The sequence below is a fragment of the Triticum aestivum genome, chromosome 2B, assembly GCF_018294505.1.
Source record: "Triticum aestivum cultivar Chinese Spring chromosome 2B, IWGSC CS RefSeq v2.1, whole genome shotgun sequence".
NCBI classification, from domain to species: Eukaryota; Viridiplantae; Streptophyta; class Magnoliopsida; order Poales; family Poaceae; genus Triticum; species Triticum aestivum.
Genome location: NC_057798.1, coordinates 754,325,639 through 754,341,671, shown reverse-complemented (window position 1 = coordinate 754,341,671; position 16,033 = coordinate 754,325,639). Strand labels below are relative to the sequence as shown.

The following is a 16,033-nucleotide window of genomic DNA, read 5'->3' as shown; positions in this document are numbered from 1 at the left end:
GCACCTAGATGACCCCCTCTGGTATTTCTTTTATCTAATATTTTTTTTAAATCTCCGTGAAATTTCAACTCATTTGGAGATGTGCAGAATAGGTATATCTGACATAGCCCTTTCAGGTCCAGAATTCCAGCTGCCGGTAATCTCCCTCTTAATGTAAATCTTGTATATAAAGAGAGAAAAGACATTAAAATTACTCCACAAACTGTTATATTGATTAAAAACACTATAAATAACAATAGAAAAACACGATGCAAAATAAACATATCATATATATACCCGGAGCAATGGCGGCAGCGCAGGCTGGCGGAGGAGCGCCGCGAGGGCAAGCGGCTCGAGCAGTTGGAGCGCGTGCTGCGCGATACGGAGGAGAAGGAGCGCCTTGCTCGCGGTGAGCCAACCCAGTCGTCGGCGATACAGCCAGCGGCGGAGGACGTCGCCACAGCCTGGGCGATGGCGTTCCCCTAGGTTGGCCCGGCGCCGACGCTCATCGACCTGACCGGCCCCAACGACGAGAACGTGCACGCCTAGGGCAATGCACCTCCTCCTAATTTTTAGATTTATTAATGTTTTAACTTAATGTAGAAATGGACTTGTGACTCTCGCTGAATTTTGTGGCCAACATTAATGTTTTTTATTTTTAAAATGTTTGCTGTATTTTGTTTTTCGCACAACCTAAAAAATGGGCCGGGCAATCGTTGGGCGCAAGCGATAATCTAAACGCGAAAGCAGACATGAGTTTTTGCTGGGCATATCCAAACAAATAAAAAGCGGATAAAATCGCCGTCCGCTTGGATCGGCTGGTTGGAGTCAGCTCTTAGGTCCGTTCTCGTTGAAAAGAAAAACAATGTGGCGTGTTATGTTTTGTGAAGTTTGAATATAAAACGTGAGCTATCGCAATACGAACGTGAGTCCAAGGGAAAACGAAACGAACCCGAGACGGCGAGGCCCGAAGCGCCAAATATAGGGGGCGGCCCGGATGTGGGATATCCACCGAAGCGAAACCCCAAAAGAATCCGGAAAATATAAGCGCACACGCGCACGCGAGCGAAACAAAATACCTATACGGCCGAGCCGAGGCCCATCGTCTCGTCCTCTCCTCCCATCCCCTCCTCGCCGGAACCCTAGGTAGGTAGGTAGGGCAGATCGCCGCGGCGGGGGCACGGGAAGCGGCGGCGGAGATGAATCCCCAGCGGAAGCGCATCCCCAAGATCGAGCCCTTCAAGCACCGGGTCGAGGTCGACCCCAAGTTCTTCGACAAGTCGTGGAAGAAGCTCGATGACGCCATCCGCGAGATTTACAACCACAACGCCAGCGGCCTCTCCTTCGAGGAGCTCTACAGGTTGACCACCCCGATCTGCCCCCCTCTCTTTTTTTCCGATGCTGGTTTCGGCGCACGTGTGTGTGGTCGGGGAGGCGCGGCGACCGACGGTAGATGCGTTGGCTGCCGCGGATCGTGATTCCTCGCTAGATAGATTCGGGTCGGGATTCGTCGCTAGATAGTGTGTCGATCCTGTCTTCTGTTTTTCTTAGGTTTTGCTGTTTGGCCGTAGATTGGATGCGGGGATACCCAGCAAATTCCCAAGAATTTGATTGGCGGGGGGGGGGGTGTCTATTAGGTTAATCCTATGTATGTGAGTTTGTGGTTTGTTAGGAAATCGGTATGCGCCGAGGCTTGAAAGGGCGTGGACGTGGCGCTTAGTCCTGGTAGAAATTGAGTTGCATGGGGTTTTCCCGTGTTGGCGTGGCTGTGACTTGCACAAGTTTATATTTGTTGTTTGGATATTGGGATGTGTTGTTGTGATTGTAGTTTTGGAGTCTGGATGAAGTTTGCTTACTTTTGGTAGAAATTAGTTGCATGGGTTTTAGCACGCCTTCATTGGAAATTGGTATGTCTTGCCCTGGTGTAGTTTTGGAACGCTGGATATAGCACATAGTTATGGTGAAAATTAGTTTGTGCGTGTTTTGACCTGCCAGTGTGTCCGCAAGGCTGTGCAAACCATAATATTTTTGCTGTTATGCCATAATTAATTTTTGTGTCCACAAAGTAAAGATATGACATATTATAAACAATGTATTCTAGACAATGTTACCAAAAAAGTTTTGTTGTGCTTAAATCATTATGATAGTGTGTCGGTGTCATAATGTACCCAAATGTTATGTATGATGAAAGTAATTGGAATTTACTTGTTTATAATAGGTCATCTTAGTCCTCTGATATTTTTTTTAGATAATTACTTGGAAACTGGGGTGAGTGGGTGGGCATGAAAGCTGTTAGGAACTTAGGATACATTGTCTAGAATGTGCATATGGGTTTTATATCTTAAAAAAGGCCATATCTTTACTTTGCCCTGTGTTACCGTGGCAGTACTTTGTTTCTAGGTTCTGGTGTCGCTTCATCTTCGGGAAGCCCCTTATTAATTTTTGTTCCAGATTTCTTTGAGAAAAAGTATTTTTGAAGGTTGACATGACTGAATTTGATTGTTAATGTATAATTTCCATGAGCAAAATCCTTGTGTTGTTATAACGGATTTAATACCAGTGCTACTTGCCACTGTAACCTTCTGACTCAATAGCTGTAAACTCATCCACGACTAGCATGGAAACATTGGTGTTACAAAAGGGTACTAGTAGACACCTGTACCAATGCTGTTCACATTGTTTTAGTACTTAAGTTCTCATCTTGAAACCAAGATCTTGTCTGGCGTTAACAAACACTATTGCCATGATGACATATGGTGTAATTCATTTGCAAGTAGTAATGGCTGTATCTGCTGGGAAAAGGTATGTTGGATGCACTTGAACCGCTGTATTCGACAATAGAATTAATTAAAGTAGGTGCTGAAGTGACCACGCTATCCCGCGTAATAATGTTGGTAGTTAGCTAATTTATTGTTTAACAGAGTAGCGAACTTCCTCAGCAACCCATGCATGCTTGCACAATAGCCCAATTAATTTACTCATCCTGGGACTTAGGCGATTGGGTAGAAATGAATCCAACTTCGTAGAATGAGTAATGACATCCATGCTGGTTCTTTGGGGGATGGTAAGTCCAACCCACTAAATTAGGTAGGTGCCTAATAGGAAATTCCATGATATTTTCTCCTAGAAACTTGTCTGTTCTTGAACAAGAAAAGAGGTCTGACACTTCATCTGTTTACAAATGAAGTAGTAATTTAACCTGCATCTTGATGAAAAAATGTCACTATATAATTTGGAAGTTCCTTTTGGGGAATTAATGTAAGGCTGCATACAAAATTTAGCACTCCCTTTTAGTAGAGGTCTTTTTGGAGTAGTGTAACTGCGAAAGTTGCCTTTTACCAGATAATACAATCTGGGCTTATCTTTATACCAAATAGATAAGGTTATCATGATACAAACACTGAAGCACATTCCCCTTCTGGGACTACTGTTTTTCTGAATCATGAAATACAGGAAATAATTTAGCCCATAATAGTAGTAATGCGTATGTGCTCCTTCTGAATTCAGGAAATCCTGGTTGTTTAGTTATTCTCAGGAAAGCCCAGTTTTTTTGGATAGTGGTAGTAGACCCCAAGTTTTTTGACATTGCTTTGTCATCCTTGTACATATGGCTTTGCTTGTGTTATGAAAGAATCATTATTTTTCCTTTGTACATTTGCAAGGTCCGCTTTAACTAAGATGGAATAGATAGAGATACGAGGTATGAAATTGCATAGTATAAATGACCTGTTTGATGCATTTTTTTTAAGACTGGATAGCTCGGAATGTAAATCATATAGATGACTTGTCTTCTTTTATTTAGTTCACTGAAGATTATTTCAAAGAAATGCCGATCACACTTTTCTACGTAACAGACCGTATGGATAATTTTTTCTGTAAAATTGTCTTTATATATGTTTTAGAAATTGTGGCTGCCGTGCGTGTTGTCCTGCCTTTTTTTTGGGAGTTTGTTTGGGGTTTCTTAGTGTGCTTATTGACTAAAGATGCCATAAATATAGTGCAGACTTGTCTGTGTTTGTGTTTTATAACTTCTGTGTGGTGGCTGTGCTGTTTTGAGGAATGCTGAGGAATGACTTGCTTTATTATCTGAATATTATTTTTAGGCCATTTATTACTGTTCCGTCATGTTGCTATTGGTTTTGTGCAGATATTGTTATTTAAATTTCATGATGTAATACTCCCTTTTGTGTTGGCCAGGACCGCATACAACATGGTTCTTCACAAGCATGGTGGGAGGCTCTACGATAAATTGGCAGAGAACTTGAAAGGACACCTTAGAGAGATGGGCAAATTAGTAGAGGCTGCCCAAGGTGGTTTGTTCTTGGAGGAGCTACAGAGAAGGTGGGCTGATCATATCAAGGCATTACAGATGATCAGAGATATACTGATGTATATGGATAGAACATTTATTCCATCTAGCAAAAAGACACCTGTCTTCGAGCATGGTCTGGAACTGTGGAGAGATATTGTTGTCCGCTCCCCCAAAATTCATGGGAGATTAGTCGACACACTTCTGGAGCTCATTCATAGAGAGAGGATGGGCGAGATGATAAACAGAGGTTTGATGAGGAATACAACGAAAATGCTGATGGAACTGGGGTCTTCTGTCTATCAGGATGACTTTGAGAGGCCATTCCTTGAGGTGTCTGCAAGTTTCTATAGTGGTGAGTCGCAGCAGTGCATAGAGCGTTGCGACTGTGGTGAGTACCTGAAGAATGCTGAGAAGCGGCTTGCTGAGGAATCGGAACGTGTTTCGCTGTATATGGACGCCAAAACTGCAGACAAGATAGCTAATGTTGTGGATAAGGAGATGCTCTCGAATCACATGCAGAGGTTGTTTGTTATGGAGAATTCTGGTCTTGTGAATATGCTCATTAATGACAAGCATGAAGACCTGACCAGGATGTATGACTTGTTTAAACGTGTCCCTGATGGGCATTCAACCATTAGATCTCTCATGGCTTCTCATGTTAAGGAGACTGGAAAGATTTTGGTGACTGACCCAGAGAGATTAAGGGATCCTGTTGATTTCGTCCAGCGTCTTCTAAATGAGAAGGACAAGTATGATGAGATTGTCAGTGTTTCATTCAGCAATGACAAGACTTTCCAGAATGCTTTGAATGCCTCATTTGAGTATTTCATCAACTTAAACAACCGCTCCCCTGAGTTCATATCATTGTATGTTGATGACAAGCTTCGGAAAGGTGTGAAAGGTGCTGCCAATGAAGAGGATATTGAGACAGTTCTGGACAAGGTTATGATGCTGTTCAGGTACTTGCAGGAGAAAGATGTTTTTGAGAAGTATTACAAGCAGCACTTGGCAAAACGCCTTCTATCTGGTAAAACTAGTTCTGATGAAGCTGAGAGGAACATGCTTGTGAAGCTCAAGACAGAATGTGGCTACCAGTTTACGTCAAAGCTGGAAAGCATGTTCACTGATTTGAGGACGTCTCAGGATACGATGCAAAGTTTCTATGCCAATCTCGCTGGTGATGCTGATGTCCCAACAATATCTGTCCAGATACTCACCACTGGATCCTGGCCAACGCAACCATGCGCTACATGCAATCTTCCACCTGAGATCCTTGGTGTTTCTGAGCAGTTCCGGGCACACTACCTGGGCACGCACAATGGCAGGAGACTGACATGGCAGACAAATATGGGGAATGCAGACATCAAGGCAACATTTGGAGAGCGCAAGCATGAGCTGAATGTCTCAACTTACCAGATGTGTGTCTTGATGCTATTTAACTCAACAGATAGTTTGACCTACAAGGAAATTGAGCAGGCCACAGCCATACCACCAGTTGATCTGAAGCGCTGCCTCCAGTCTCTTGCCTGTGTGAAGGGCAAGAACGTGCTGCGCAAGGAGCCCATGAGCAAGGACATATCCGACAGCGATGCTTTCCACTTCAACGACAAGTTCAGCAGCAAGTTGGTGAAGGTGAAGATTGGCACGGTGGTCGCTCAGAAGGAGTCAGAGCCAGAGAAGCAGGAGACCCGGCACAGGGTCGAGGAGGACCGGAAGCCCCAGATTGAGGCGGCCATCGTGAGGATCATGAAGTCGAGGAGGGTCCTGGACCACAACAGCATAGTGACGGAGGTGACGAAGCAGCTCCAGGCGCGCTTCCTGCCGAACCCGGTGGTGATCAAGAAGAGGATCGAGTCCCTGATCGAGCGCGAGTTCCTGGAGAGGGACAAGGTAGATAGGAAGCTCTACCGCTATCTCGCGTAATTAGATTTTCTTTTGCTGTCAAAACATTAGACGTCCAGTGTCCATGAATGAACAAGAAACATGTCGTGTCGGTACCGTTGACTTGGATCTTGGCTGTAGTTCTGCTGCAGAGTCGTGGTGGCTTGGAAACTTCCGGTCTGCCATCTTTGGTACATAATATAGAACCATCTTATATCTCGGTGTTTGTGCCTGGGTTGCTCTGTGGTTTGATGCTTGCTTGGTTTGGTGGTAGCCACAGTTGCTTCCGGTTAAGTTTATGTATGCCTGTTAAGTTTATTAGGACGTGCTTGTGTTGCTTCGGTTGTTAGCATATTGCTTTTGCAACTTGTTATTAGCATATTGAAGGTGAATACTTTTAGGTAAATGATTCCTTTTCGACATCTATTTGAGGGAGATTTTCCCATTGCAACTCGTGTGATTTAAACAATTTCATGCCAAACAGAGACCAAACTGAAGCTGCTAAAACCTGACGAGTCATGGGCTAATCATTTGGTCTAACATCACCTATAGATATTTACATGAACACAAGGTGACCCATCCTCTTGGACCTATTGATTTTAACAAATTGTATTAAACATGCTAAAAAGAATCCGCAAAGAGACCTGACGGGCACCCTAAAGAACTGAACGAGTATCTACATTGCCGGCGACCTTCGCCAGCGTCATGGCGCCACGAGGTGCACCGGAGCTGCCGCCATCGCCGTAGAGCTTGAGGGCCTTCACCTTCTTCTCCCTGAGCTTCTGCACCTTGCTGTTGCGGTTGGAGTGCTCCCCGCTGCGGAAGAATGGGCTCGTCGACGGCCGGTACTCCGGCACCAGCTTGTCCCTGCCCATCCTGAACCGGATGCCGCACGCGTTGCACAGCGTGCCCGGCCCGTCCGGCCCGTTCCGCCACTGCGGCGTGTCCGTCGTGTGGCAGTGCCCGCATTCCTGGTCCTCCGGCGCCTGGTCCCGCTTCCGCCCCGCCGACCGCCGCCGGCCACCACCCAAGTCGTCGGCGTTGCCGTCGCTGCTGTAACTCGAACTCAACTTGCTGGGTTTGATGTCGCTGCCGCCGTAAATCAGGGTTTGATGTCGTTGTCGGCGCCGACACCGTGTCCGTCATGGGCGGCCGGCGCCTCGTGAACGTCCGGGACTCCGAAAGACATTGACGGGTGGGACCAGGGCCGCTTGCGGCCGGCGGCGCGGCTTCGTGGGCACGTCCCAGCGCGGGAACGCACCGCCGGAGTTGGTCTTGGGGCCGGCGGCCGGGCTGCGGGTGACCCGCAGGTCCACGTCCACATCCATGGGCGCCGGCGGCGAGCAGTCGACTCCGAGGGCCTCTAGGAAGTTGTCGTCCAGGACGGGCAGGGAGGAGATGAGGGCCTCGTCGACGAGGTCGTCGGGGCAGGGCAGCCCGTCCCCATCATCGCACTCCTCGATACGTTGGTCGTCGAGAGAGAAGAAGGGCTGACGCATGTGATGAACTCGCCCGGGAGTCGGGGGAATCCCAACCAAATATGTAACAGTAGGATCCCTAGTTTTACGGGGTGTGATGATTACCCATGATGCACCCGATCGGTCGCGCCGATGCCGTCGGACTTTCTTTGTTCGCGCGGCGCGTAGCAGGCCGCGGCCCAAAGTTGCCTCGCGTGGCAGGCGAAAAAAAATTCGGTGGAGACCGGCTGCAAACCTCCTCCTGTGCGTACCCGATCGCATCTGCTGACACCTGTACGTTCCCAGCATCCCACGGTATCCCTCGTCTCACCCGCTCCACGCGTTCCCTCGGCTCGCGCGCTGACGCTCGGCTCCAACGACACTATCTCGGCTCCTGGACGAGAGGTGACCACGCAGATGAGTCGGCTCAGGTGCGCTCCTTCCCCTTGTCCCAGTCGTTCGCCGCCTCCGCCGTCCGCCGCAATCGCCTCTGCCGTCCACCGCCGGCCCCCTCGTCCGCTTCCGCAGTCGCCATTTTCTCATCACCCCCCCCCTCCCATTCGCTACCGCGATCACCTCTTCTGCCCCGCCCCCTCGTCTGCAACGGGGAAGAGCGACAGTGGCCGCCGGCCACACGACGCTGATGCAGCTTTCAGTTCCTTCTCCCTTCGGTTTGCCCACTGATTCTTTTTGAGATTCATTTGGCTGCGATGCAGTTGATCTGTCCATTGCTGGGGTTGGTTTATTGATTTGTATTTCTGTTCAACTTCCATTGTTCTCGCTGATGAACTGCTGTTGTTATATAGTGTTGCGTCAGGAGACAAGCATTGCCCTGATGCGGTCGTAGGTAAACATTGGATAATTAACACATTTTTGTAGGTGATAATGAACATATACATGTGAGGAAGTTTCTGTGCTTCCAATACTAAGCAACCAATCAGTATACAGGTAGTTGGTGTGGCGGAATTGGGCCTTCAGGAAATACTGCATTTATAATTGTATCATAAATAAAAGGGAGCTATTATAGATGCATTTTCAGATACCCATGAAGTATGGTTAAAAAGGGAGCAAAGAAGATGGCAAAAGTATAGAATGTGTTTCTTTGCAACAACTAAAACTGACAATATGGACTCCCTGGTTTCTTTGCATGTTACAGTTTTGAGGATCGGATTTTTATTTCACTGACATTTTCTTTTCTCTGCCCTGTATAAAGTCAATTTGAGAATAATCATGACTAGAGTGACAACATGTTTAAGCCTGGTTGGAAGTACATCTTCTGAATGAATCAAAGTCAGCTCGAGGCCAAGATAAAAAAAGCTTTCTCAAGATTCTACTCTTGGCCCAAGGATGAAAGCATATATAAGCAGGGTGGCTATCTTTGACATCGACGGCGCCCTCCCTAGAGGCAGGAGCCTCGGTGATGGAAGAACAAAGGGGAGTCCTCCTCGCTGCGGAACAACAAAGCTCCACCGTCCGTCTCCTAGACGAAGACCCTCAAGTACACAACTGTCGTGGCAACCATTGGAGAAGATGGAATTATTGCTGATTTCGTCAACTTTTTGATAGACTAAATGTCAAGTCTTGCAACTTTGGAGTTGAATTATGACAAATGTTGTAGGAATCTAGAGTTGATTTCTCTACCTGGCAATGTACAATGTATCTTTTTATCTAACATATATATATGGATGATTTGAAATCCTCAAGGTGATGGTAAAAAGTGTGATTGTTTCTTTGATCTGCTATACACATAGAAGTACTTTTAGTAGTAATCTAAACGCTCTTATATTTCTTTACAAAGGGAGTATCTTTTAATCTATAGAATCAAGGTTCCAAATAAATACACTTTTTGGAAACTTCACAAAAGAAGCTACAACTTTATTGAGGATATTATTTTTGTCTTTTGATTAAGTAGGACTTCAACTCAAGTAAAAGAACACAATCTGTTTGGAAATTCAGAAAATTTTCCTTCATTGTTTTTGTAGCTTCCAAACCAAAAGCACAAAAATCATACAATTTTACTGTAGCAAGAACCTTTTCATCCTATATTACTCTATAAGTATCTTCTAAACCAGCAGTCCACAAATCTTAAAACTTGACCCTATGACCAATCTACAAATAGCTCATTGCATACATCGTACATTGACATTTCAACCTGTCAATAAGAAATCTCTCTACATGTATAATTGATCACTACAAAAATAATTCTCTACACTATTTGATCAATACATCAGCAGGCTTGATCCGCAATGTCTCCTTCTGTAGGTGAAGTTGCAAATAGTCAGTGGCTTGGAGAACCCAGACTGGACACAAGATACCTTCCGCAGACCGTAAGTTTGACCATTTTCTGGACCAACAGTAGTATAAATCACACCTTGACCTTGAACCCATAGGAGATTTCTTCGCTTCATTGCAGTGAAAAGTTGTGCCTTAGAAGGAAGTTTGAGTGTGCAGTGAAAGTGATAACTAATGCATTATCAAAATTCAGTGATGACATAATAAAAGTGCACAAGTAAGAATATTTACATACATATTTTGGTCAGTAGCTGATTAACTTGTGCTTCCAATTGTCTCTTTCTGACATTAAGTGTGACAACTTTCTCTTTCAGTTCACGAATTATGAGATCTTGACATTACTTGTTTACATTTCTGATAACTGAAATTATGTTCAGAGTTGTGTCCATCATCTAAGATGGTCGATGCACAAATACATAATAGATTAACATCTTCCAAACATTGTATACGGTGACAGAGCACTATCAATCAGTAGCATTGAAATCCAAAACATGACAAGATCCTGCATAATGGATATATTCAAATATACATGATCTTCCAAAATCTCGAGTAGCATTGGAATTAATGGAGGGAGTATGTACTAAATACTACAATATTTTTTTCTTCTCAGTTACCACTGTTGGTGCAAAAAAAAGTGCATAGAGTTCAACTGCAATGGGTGAAAATGAATCGAAATAAAGGTATTTGCTCGGACATGTGTTGTATGGATATACTAGACAAGCCAACGCCAGCAAGAGCAACAACAGAGGCATATATAGCAAGCACTTGAGTACGGGAGGTGGAGAGTTGGGTGGGGAAACTATCCTTGCCGGCGGGAGTTTCGGAGACGGACAGCGTTGATGGAGGCCACTGCAGGCGACGGCGGGGGCGAACCCAGGCGGCAGAGGAGGCGAATCCTGGCAGCGGCGGCGCGCTCGCGAACCGGTCGCAGCAGTCAGGATCGAATCCCCAACGCTAAGGAGCCGAGCTGAGCCGGGAGCCGCGCAACGCTTGGGAACTGATGCGGAGAAGACGATCCATACGATGCTGAGCTTCTCCACGTGGCGCGCATCGAGGGCGGGGCTGCACAGGAGGAGGTTTGCAGCCGGTCTCCACCGAATTTTTTTCCGTGGCAGGCTCGTGTACGATGAGATCGGGCGCCTCCTCTCCGCCAGCCGCACGCAGCGGACCAAACGCTGTTTACTTTTTCGCGAATACGCAAAGCTTTCGTACCATTCATTTATAGATAGAGGATGAGTACAAGGTGATGGTGTTACACTGAGAGACGTACACGCAAGACGGCGAGAGAGAGAACACCTAAGCAGCAAAGAGAAGGGGCTGCTTAAACCCTAGCCCGTCTAATTAACCGGTGTCGATGATGTTGGCAACTCCGGTTGCCCCTGCCCTGGCCCACATCCGTGCCTCGTCCTGGATTTTGTCGAAAAGCTGCTGGGTAGAGGGGCGAATATCGTCGAAGATGACGCTATTTTGGTGCTTCCAGATCTCCCAAGCCGTCAGGGAGATAATGGCATCCGGCCCTTTGCGCATAGAGGGTGGTGTGATCATGCTTGAGCGCGCCCACCATTCGGTGAACGACGTGCCCTGGTCGGGGGCGGGAGGGGTAGTCTGCACCATGAGAGGGTATCGAATCAAACCTGCCTGGAGAAAGGGCAGTCAACGAGGAGATGCTGCATGGACTCCTCAACTTGGTGTGCTCTGCGACCAAGTCTTGGTCGCAGAGCACGCACGTATCCTCGTGCGGCAGCCCATGTCTCGCCAGTCTCGCAGTTGTCCAGCATCGATCGAGAAGGGCGAGCCAGAGGAAGAACTTGATCCGGAGAGGCGCCCAGGTTTTCCAGACTAGCCAACAATTGGGATCAGGGATGGCGCCTACGAAGAGCTGCGCATAGCATGATTTGACGGTATACACGCCGGAAGAAGTCCAGCGCCAAGTGAGCTGATACGGGGTTTCAGAGAGGTGAACTTGGCGCACAGTTCGCCATAGGCTGATGTATTGCAGCACCGCCATGGGCTCGAGCGCTCCTTGGATGTCCTGTACCCAGGAGCGGTGGTGGAGGCCGTCGCACACGGTGCGACCCTTCCGGTGTCGGCGGGGGACTTGGGCATAGATGAGTGGGGCAATCTCGGCCACCGAGCTGCCATTAATCCAGTGACCAGTCCAGAATCGGCAGTTGAGTCCATCGCCAACCGTCCAGGTTATGGAAGCACGTAACATGGCGTTGGCATCCTGATCCGAGGGGAAGTGAAGAAGAGCCTAGGGTCTCTGCGAGTCCGTGCGTTGTAACCAGAGCCATCGCACTCGCAACGCGATCCTAGCGCGATGTAGATCACGTACCCCGAGTCCCCCAAGGGAAAGAGGATGGCAGACCATACATTGGCCGCCGCGGACGTCTTTGTGGCCAACCCAGAGGAAGCTGCATATGATCTTGTTAACTTGACGGAGGGTGGTTTTGTTGAGAGCAATCACCATAAGAATGTGCATCGGCATCGTGCATAAGACGTGCCTCACGAAGGCCAGTCTCTATCCGCGTGAGAGCATAGATCCTCTCGAGGTTGATAGCTTGCGGGCTAGCTTGTCGATGAGCGCGAGTAGAGCAGAGGTTGCATGCTTACGGATGGACAGAGGAATACCCAGATATATCGTGGGGAACTGTGCAACGCGGTAGTCCCTTCTGCTCTTATAGTACTAGATAGGAAATGCGGCTTGCCGCACCGCTGCCGGTCCGGTAAACAATGCCATACACCAAATCATTATCTATGAATTGACCCAAGAAAAATTTAGACAAATAAGATGTGGTGTTGCCGGTCCGGTAAACAATGCCATACACCAAATCATTTCTATGAACTGACCCAAGAAAAAATTAGACAAATAAGATGTGGTGTTGCCGGTCCGGTAAACAATGCCATACACCAAATCATTATCTATGAACTGACCCAAGAAAAATTTAAACAAATAAGATGCCTCTATTCTAATAGAGCGTCAAGATATGAAGTGTAGGAACCATATAAGATAAAACATAGCAGTATAATACACTAATTGCAATACACTCTGTACTTTGCAAATGAGTTGAATGAAATTTGGCGCCTGAATGCGCCTTCCTTGTGTTAAAAAAAATAGTATATGAACTGAACCAAATTTGAAAGTGCCAGCTTGCCGCACACATCCTCCAGTCATCCAGCCCAGTCGACGTTTTGTCAAGCAGGTAATGCTATGTTAGCAGTGATCCAGATTTAGCATATGCATTCATAAGACACAACTACCAAGCGATCCATTAATTAGGGATTTCATAATATGGAACATCAGTCACTTCATCAATCAGCATATACCTGGAAAAAACATAAGAACAATACACTTCCTACCAAAACATGTGTCCTCTAAAATCAGAATCGATATGGACAAACAAAGGAATTGTTAGACAAAGCAAATTATGCTAAGCCTACAATTGATAAGATGGCTGAGAACACATGCCTGCCACGCAACTCTGTACAGGTCAGCCGCTGAGTAATGTATGTAAATAGGGATATCAAAATTTGCAAGTTGTTGCATCAGTATGTAATAGGAAAGATTTCGTAAAGAAGAGCAAGGTATTACTAAAGGCAGGGGCAAGCATTATTCACATCTTGGCAATCGCTTAATATGTCAATCTTTTGATCGTCATCTTCAATCTTCTTAGACATTCTAGACATCTTCTCTTTTAAATCACTTGAATGGTCTTCAAATAGCATTGCACGCGAGGAAGCTGCCCGTAGCTTGTGCTGACATAAATCATTGATTTATCTTTCACAAAAGGCCAGGACAGCCGAGATAGCTGAAGTAGTTGGAGTCATCCTCCTCGAGGAAGGTGTTGTCCGCTGGGAAGATGAGGTATATCTGTCAGGATCCTGGGTTCATCAGCTCCCCATCCTGCAAATAAAAAAAAGAACAGTAAGCTCACTCACATAGGGAGGCAACCCTTAAGTCCTAAACAAAATATTGTTGCTCGATTTTTAATTTCAATGTGACAGAATCTACCCTGTTAACTGGCACAACAATAGTACTGCAAACAAAAGGTGGCACTATTAAAGCATGCACCTGTTTTTTACTAGCCAACAAGTGAGAAAATATAGCAGTTCATGTGGTCTTAGAGCTTAGACTGGAGAAGAACCTATTTTAGTACAGAACCACAATATGGTAATTCATGTAAGTCTAATTCAACCAATTAGAGTTGACATCTATAGAGAACCACAATATTTCAATAATATAATTAATTTGACTAACATATTACAATTACAGCCATAACACTCTAAAGACCCATATAGACTAAAATATTTCAGTATACAAACAACACAAGTGGCAAAAATGGAATGAAATGGCTACAATAGGCTAATAATCATGATGTAATTGCAAGGTACTGCATGTCTTTCTTTTGCTTCATATGAACATAATTTCTACTAAGTTACTTGGCGCGAGGGTGACGGTCCCAATGTTTTGCCGAAGCATATAGCATTTGCACTTTACAGGATGATAATAAAGTAAAGAAACATTCGATAATGATAGAAGTAAAACACAGAAATGGTAGCAAGTACAAATTATCATATTATGTCCCTGGTTGCTCTAAAGGGGTCTGTTGCTTTGCACCTAATTTTCTTAGTGATATTCCAGTTGTTTGGTCAATTTACACAAGGGTTGGTAATAAGCTTGTAGCTTGGTCAAACTGGATACTTTATCTTCTACTAAGTTACTTGCAAGTTTCACTATTGGTTGACCTAACAAACCATCCAAGAGGAAGCTCTGAATCTATACAAAAACCACAACAGCATGGGCTTTAAACCCAAGAAATATTATAAGATACCTATCTCGAACAACCCAGCATAAATAGTTTTGCTGATGAACTATAATTAGTTATGTGTACCACAACCAAAAAAATTATGTGGTTATTTCCTCGAAAGAACAATTGGTAGCAGCAACCAAAATCATAAATTAGCAGGTTCTCAATCAAAACAATGGGATGCATAAATTGTGCAAACGAAATGAAAAAAAAGCATAGTTAGACTCGAACATCTCCAACAAATGCACATGTGAAGAGTAGAAACCAAGCAACAACTATATCAGATTGTACCAAGTGACGATTTTTTCACATGCCCCTGTACTCTCAACTCGATTGCTACATATTTACTGGTAGAAGTGTAAGGGTATTAGGGAAGCTCACTATCTTATAATGGTAGCTCTGAATGACACCATCCTTCTCTCTTATGTCTATGTCCCTCTGCCCAATCAATTCAAGCGACTGACACTTGGACATGTGCAGGTCTGAGCTTTACTTTCAGACGCTCAATCTCGCCAGCCTTTGCAATCTGTGCCATCAGCAACACCAAGTGGTCAGTGCAGGAAGATTAACCAAAGAAAATGACAAGCTAACCAAAGGAAATGCTACATGATATACCAAAAGGGCCAAGTTTTCAAAATGTTATACAAAAGAAAGCCATGATTAACCATTCATCAACTATTATCTCCGAATGATAAGTCACAGGAATGAGAACATCCTTCATAGCTATACATTATTCAGTCATAATCCATAATCGTGTCCATGAGATCAGAACAAACTAAATATTTCCATCAAAAGAAACTGCATAGGATATGCACATGAAAGAGACCTAGCTACATGATAAATCATGAGACTGGGAGCAGGAAGATAGATCTGCAAATACTCTTCCTAATCCTCTTCCTAATTTTTTCGTCTACTAAATCAACATAGAAGAGGAATATGAGCTTACTCTTCTTCTTATCCTTCTTCTTCTTCTTCTTCTTCCCAACTGCTCTGGAGGACTGCATCTCTGCCTCTTGGATCCAACCCCTTGCAAATGAACAGATTGAAATATCAGATCTTGAGCGAATGAACTGGTAAATCCACGTGTGAGAGAGACAGGGAAGGGGGAAGTGGAGAGGGCACTCACTGCTCAATTAGCACGGCAAATTGGAGGCTTCTTACCTCGGGTCTTCTTCTTCCCGGAGGTGCATGAACGCAAGGACGCGAGTCCGACGCCCTCTAGCCGATGGCGATGCCTCTAGGCAGAGCTGCTCCTCCTCCCAGTGATGACCATGCGATGGAGGAGGAGTGGCAGGGGCCTCCTG

General features: G+C 45.5%; 1 protein-coding gene across 1 annotated transcript; it reads left to right on the top strand.

Moving 5' to 3' along the window:
- The first annotated feature begins 991 nt into the window (after positions 1–991).
- LOC123047162 (cullin-3A) lies at positions 992–6,388 on the top strand. Its single transcript, XM_044470656.1, has 2 exons — positions 992–1,339; positions 4,177–6,388. Exons 1-2 carry the CDS (start codon positions 1,179–1,181, stop codon positions 6,212–6,214), a joined length of 2,199 nt encoding a protein of 732 aa, XP_044326591.1. The 5' UTR covers positions 992–1,178; the 3' UTR covers positions 6,215–6,388.
- The last annotated feature ends 9,645 nt before the right edge of the window (positions 6,389–16,033 follow it).